Raw genomic sequence first — 6,868 nt, forward strand, 5'->3', positions numbered from 1 at the left:
GTAAAGCGAGAAGCTGAATAGAACATCCATGAAGTAGCTGGTAGCAACAGCGTCGTTAGCGCAACACGAAAAGATTTGTCTTGACCTTGGGACTAGGTTCCGCATTGCTGGATCGCACGGTTAGGGGTCCCCGAAGATCGCAGAAGGAGGCGAAGTCGTTGCTACCAGCTACTTCATGGATTCGCGCGGGTAATGGCCGACCTTCAACTTGACCGCTCAACTTGAGCGCCCTTCTCCTTCGCTTAGAGTATACTCGCGGAACGCTCGCGTATAATTTTAGAAGCACGCGGGGTCTTTGACACTTCGCTTTAAGACGACGGGCGGCAACCATTGACAATCGCGGACGCGCCCCTCCCTTGTTCATTGACTCGCGTCACATTACTTTTGCGATGAAATTTCACATAGGATCAATTTCTGCTCGGATCATTTCTTTCCACTTGCTCGACTCGTCGATTGACCAATCGGTAACAAATCTTTACCTCCATTTCTACTTGTGTAAATTAATTTTAATCTTGATTTGATCTTTATACCTTTGTATCTTTTTTTAATTTAAAGAATAGAGAAGGATAACGAGTGAGAAGGGGGGAAATACTTTTAGAAGGCTAAAAAAATAACAATTTTCCAGAATTTTTTAAATAGAAAGTATTTGGCTAATTTCAAATTTTTTTATGTCACTTTGTCTATCTTTTGAGTACATAAATATATTTTTTTTATTACAAAATATTAAAAAATACTGAAGCTGCAGCGCCGCAGATAACAGAGGTGACGATATGAGTTGCCAATCGGTGGGACACGTAGCTCCTGTTGTATTGATCTGAAAAGACGAAAAGAATTTTTTTAATTTAATAAGATGTATATGGTCTATGTGAACTTAAAAAAGTGAAAAAAAATGAAAATTGAATTTTTCATAAAATTTTTGTTGAATTTTGCAATAAAAAGATACTTTTTAAAAATAATTTTTATAAATATTTAAGTTCACATAGAAGGTAATTATATAATTTTGTATGTTCAATTTGAAGAGGATCGGTTAAATAGATTTTTAGTTATCTTATACATCAATTTTGAAAATGACATTTTGAGAAAAACGGATTCAAAGTTTTGAAAGATAAAAACTATATGATTTTATTGACTTATTGTTTAATCTACGATCCCAGGACTATACAACAATCCTTCAGCTTCCTCGTAAAGCTCGTTTTCCATTAAAAGTTGCTCTCGACGGGCTTTACAAGCTTCTTTTGTCTCTAGCAAGCTACGACGCTCCTGCCGAGTTACTCGCCGGGTATTATTGTCATCGGCGTACGATTTACTTTGCCTATTATATGATATCCAGCATACTCATGATGCGCAGAATGAATGAATAACCTTCGTTGAACATTCCAGGAGCCAAGCTGTAATCTCAATAATTTTTAACTCACAATGTAGATGCTTTGGAGTGAGACGCTATGCAGTTGAGTTAAAACTTTCATTCTGCGTGTGGCTACCCAAGCATCTTTGAAATAAATCTGGGATAGATCTTCGTATATTGGCAGGATATGTTTTTGAACATCAGGATGCAGTGGGGCAGGATTAAAATTCGTCGATTCACCGATGGCTTGACTTTTTTGCCACCAGCTGTCGGCTCCCGGTGGGCAATCTTCGTGTCTTGAATTTTCATTCGTAGAGTACATATGATAAGTAGCCATTATGGCTTTTTTCATATTCTCAACACTATTTACATTTCTTCTTATAGCCAAACCATAATAAGAAGTGAACTGTTTAATGAGTTTCTCGTTCAATTCACCTTTTCCATCAAGTTTATTAGCTTTTTTGATATTTCGGAGCCGAGTGCCCATTCTTTTTTCGATGTAGCTGATACACTCACTTTTCATTATTTAAAAGTCGTCACTATACGGATTCACGTCTAAAATTGCTTTAAATGTTTTCAAATCTCCTATGTAATTACCATATTTCGTGCCATACTTTTTTTCAGATTTCAAAAACATTTCAGTAATCGAGAAAACTTCCTTTTTTCCCGCGGAGTCTTCGTGATTGTTCTGCACTCTTCTTCGTGTTCTTTATATCATTCACGATATTCTTCGGTATTTATTTTATTTTTCCAAAATGTACATGCATGGCAGTAACTACGTTTGACAACTAAATCAATAACTTTGCCACTATAATACGCTATGAGCGTCGTTACTCCGTCGTTACAATGATTTGAAGTCATGTTTTTTCCAAGAGCCGTTGCCAGATACTTTCAAATTTAAAATCGGTCTCTCTCTTTTTCATTTTCTTTTTTTTCTTCATTTATAGCTCTCTGTGCACATGATTCGAATTCTGCTTTTGTGACAGAATAAATGTGCTCTGCAATTTTATTATACGCACCTTTAGTCAAACCATTACAAATGTCCATGAAATTATAAAATATATTCAATCCTTCTCTTCCAATGCCTAAAAGACGCATAACGAATACAATCCTTCGATTCATTTCATAGCCAGTATTGATGAACGGTCTTGAATTTATATCTCTTCGGCCACAGCGACAAAGTAAAACGAGCTTAAAACTGAGACCTCGATTTCCTTCGAGTTTCTTCAAATTTGAGATTTTGTTTGCACTCACGACAAATAATAAGTTCGGATAAGCAATGAACACAGTAAAAAATTCAATTATACGATAACCGTGCAAAGAATTCCAGTGCACGTCTTCGCTGTTGACGCTTGCCAATTTTTTAACACTTTTTTGCACTTTCATCTACGAGCTCATTTATTTTATTTGTGAATTGATTTCCTTGAAAATGTCTTTTACGCGGCCTCGATGATCTAGATGGTGTTGATTTATTTCCTTTCGGATACGAGGACGTTTTACAATTTTAAAGTTTTTAAATTTTGTAATGTACAATCTGAATTTCGAAGCATAGTAATCTCGAGTTCAAAATTATAATCTCGACACTCTCCAAAACATCTGATCAGTTATTTGAGCAGATAATATTAGAGAAGGTATTATGAGAAAAGGGATCACAATAGACGGACCTTTGCTTCGAGCGCGCGACTATACTTGTGGCGCGCTCTGGCGCATTACGTACTGGTAATAACTCCGTCAATTCTTCGAATTTCGATTTAAAATTTTGTCAGTATATTCTTCATATGTTATACTAACATTTTATGCAAAAAAATGCATTTTTTGAAGATTGTAAAGGTATTTCCCCCTTAAGTCAAAATTAAAGTTAATCTACTTGTTTTAGCAGAAATAAACGTCAAAGAATCAAATGAATCTCGATGACAATACAAAGGCAAAATAAAATAAAATAAAATACTTGTATCAAATAAATTCTTTCTTCATAATGATTTTTTTATTCAGAGAAGACCTTGTGATAAGCATCAATGATGTAGGTAACAATTATACAAGTTTTAAAATAAAGTAAAATTAATATTATATAGTTGAATAAACTTTTTAATAATCATATATTGCAACTAAAACTGAAAGGGAGAACTACTAAGTTTTCGTAATTTTTGTAATTTGGATTTAATTGCAAAAATACAATTTATTTAACTATATACATTAATTTACGTATAAAACTAGTGTAGTTGTCACCATTATGTTATTAAAAACTGTTTTTTTTTTATGGAAGCGGTTTTTATAATAATGGCAACTAGCTTGCAAACAAACTAATTAATTATTACTTATTAGATTTTTTAGTAATAAATTTCCAAGGAAATCTAATAGGTTAATAATAAATAATTAATTTATTTGTCTGCACATGTCATTTAGAAGGTAATAATCACTTTTTCTATCAACGCCGTACGTGAAACATTTACATTTTTTCCATTATAAAACTTTTAAAAAAAATATTTATTTATTTTAAAATTTGTAATAAATTCTTTACAAATTAAAAATACTAGTAACATCAAAAGTTGACGATCAAATTTAATTTGTGAGATTATTATTATGATTTTAGATTGATTTGTATTGCAAATCTGAAAATAATTGGTATGCAGTCATATATCGATCTGATTGTGAAATAAATGTATTTAAAATATATATGGAAATATTATTATCCAATATCTAACTTTTGACCGTAATTAGTGCTTCTCTTATTTATGTTAGTTAATTAGATTCTATCCTCTAAGATTTTTTTTCCAATTAAAAAGATATTTTAACATTTAACAAATTCTTGTTCACATTACAGATACTCAATCCAGATATCTTACTGAACACCAAAGAGGAGGAATGGAGCAATGTCTTAAGCTTCAGACACAACGTAATTCTGAGAGACCGTCTAATGACGGACGCAGCTCTTGGTGGACCACGGCCGATAAAATCTGAACATAGTTATAGCCTTTTAGCTTCCAGTCCCCCTCCGAGCCCAGCAACGCCAGGAGCTAATCCACATACGCCCAATTCAGGTTCCGGCGCGGTCAGTTCTACAGCAGTGACTACCAATTCCTCCATCGACTTCGCCAATCTGGATCATAAATCTCTCGATATCCGTGATAGAATCGATGGTAATAATACAGATTTTTAAAAAACATAGATAAATTTATCGTGTGACATTCTCAAATTCTTCATTGTTTTTTTCTTCAAAACTAATTGTTAGCTAAAAGGTAAGAAAGGGGATGTGAAAAATTATCACTGAGAATGTTGTTTCAGATATGGAAGAAGAATGTTTTCCGGCTATTTCGATAAGCAACACTTCGAACCGCATCGAATCGTCGTCGTCGTCGTCATCGTCGCCGTTGACGTCATCATCTACCTCGAATATAATTCTCAAGAGAAACAACCTAGTACCTGAAGATAATGAATGTCCTGAAATCAAGGGTGAACCTATCAGCGCTCCGGCAAGTCCCTGCGCATCTTGTCAACCGAATTGCGATATGATGGATGATAAAAGCACGATAACAATAGTATCGTCGCAGAACCTTCATTTCGCCAAAACCCATATCTCACACACGAGTGACAGCGAAGAGGATGACGAGGAGTACTATCAGGTATCTCAACTTAAATCAATATTAGGCAATATGTATATATTTTGTGAACGATAACATACTTTGATAGTATAGGTTTATCCGTCAATAAATTATCTACATTTTACATTATTCATCCTAACAGTAAAAAATATTTTACATTTTGTTAACATTTTTATGTTGAATTTTTAACATAGTGTTAATTATAATACTAAATAATTCAACATTAGGTAATCGGAACTTATATGACCTACTTATTTATATGACTTAAGCTTTACTATTTTTTATAATTTTTTGCTGAGTCGAAAATTGAAAACTGATCAGTCAGATAGTCAGAAAAAAGGAAACATTTCTGAACTTTAAAAAAAGATTTGAGAAGATTTGAGATTTTTAAAATATTTACAGGTTTGTAATGAAGATTTTAAGAAAAAGTAGCATTTAGGTCATATTGGGTTATATATGTGTATATATATTTTTTTTATTTCTAAGAACTAGAAAAAGATAAATGATAATTAAATTAAAATAATTATCTTATTTTACATTAATAGAACTTGGCTAAATTAGTGCTATCTATTGAATTCACTGTATAATTACAAAAACAGCAAATAAGGCTGCTAGACCATATAAGATTCAATTATTTTAATATGTTTATATTATTTGAATGTTTTATTATTTAAATGTTTTAATTGATATTTAACATTTCTTAATTAAAATAACGCATTTTATGAGTAAGTGAATAAATGATAGGAATAAAAATAATATATAGTTTTAGTTAGTTTAAATTGAATTCTAAGAAAAAAATGAATGAAAGTATAGTACGAGTTAATTCATTATAAAATTTTATTGAAAAAATATGCTTTCATAATTTATTCAATATATATCAAAGTATTACATTTATATGTTAATTTTTATATAATATTTGTGTTACCTTCTAACATTTGGGTGGACTATTTAGGATATGTAAAATGCGTTAAATATATAACATAGGTTTTGCTCAAAAATATAATAATATTCGTAGAAAGGAGTAAAAATTGTAATGGATTTAAATATTTTACTTTTTTTTATAAGCGAGCAAAATTGATGATATTCACACACTTGTTATTTTAATATATCGATTCTATTAACGTGTTGTCGTCACCGTCGTTGTCACTTGCTTCCAGAATATGGAAATTGAGGAATACGATGTGGTCTGCAAAGGAAAGGAAGCGACCTTGCATGCGTCGAGACAGGGATTGCCGCCGACGCCACCCAGTAGCGCAAGCTCTGACAGCGAGGGTACTGCTTCGGCTTCCTGTTCGCCGGAACGCAGAGATTCTCAGACTTGTACACAGAATCTCAGGGGTTTACTGGCACCGAGGCTTTACGTCACCAACGGCACTCATACTACCAGACAACCCATTCATACGCCTTTGATTTCCTGTCAGCCAGTAAGATACACTCATGAAGAATTAATGTGATTTCTGATAGCGGATAGGCCTATATTAGATTATAAGAAAATGATAAATAGCATTAAGAAAAACGAGAATCTTGAAGAAAATTTGCTTTTGATATTCAGTTATGTAGAAGAAAGGAATTTCATGAAGAAATTTCATTATTCTTCTGCTATCAATATGGAATATGTTTTACGAAAATTATAAATAATTTACGTTTAAAAAAAAATCATTTATAATAATTAAATGCAGTTCTTATCTTCTTCTTATATTTTTTGTATACACTTATGTTAACTTTACTATTAAATAATTTTATTAAATAACTTGAGGATACATATATATATTTTTTAAACATTTTTGTTCAATATTCTAGTTCTGATTTCATGTACTCTAGACTCTACCATATTCCATATTTATATTATTTAATATACAAACTATATATATATACATATATAGATATATATATGTGTGTGTGTGTGTGTGTGTGTGTGTGTGTG

General features: G+C 32.1%; 1 protein-coding gene across 1 annotated transcript in view; it reads left to right on the forward strand.

Moving 5' to 3' along the window:
• Positions 1-6,398, forward strand: part of LOC105618131 (cyclic AMP response element-binding protein A-like) — a 29,493-nt gene extending 23,095 nt beyond the window's left edge. The window contains exons 2-4 of the mRNA XM_012199673.1: positions 4,167-4,482; positions 4,628-4,965; positions 6,102-6,398. Coding sequence (XP_012055063.1) covers positions 4,167-4,482; positions 4,628-4,965; positions 6,102-6,398 — 951 coding nt within the window. The remainder of the gene's footprint in view (positions 1-4,166; positions 4,483-4,627; positions 4,966-6,101) is intronic.
• The last annotated feature ends 470 nt before the right edge of the window (positions 6,399-6,868 follow it).

This window comes from Atta cephalotes (assembly GCF_000143395.1).
Source record: "Atta cephalotes unplaced genomic scaffold scaffold00015, whole genome shotgun sequence".
In the NCBI taxonomy this organism is placed as follows: Eukaryota; Metazoa; Arthropoda; class Insecta; order Hymenoptera; family Formicidae; genus Atta; species Atta cephalotes.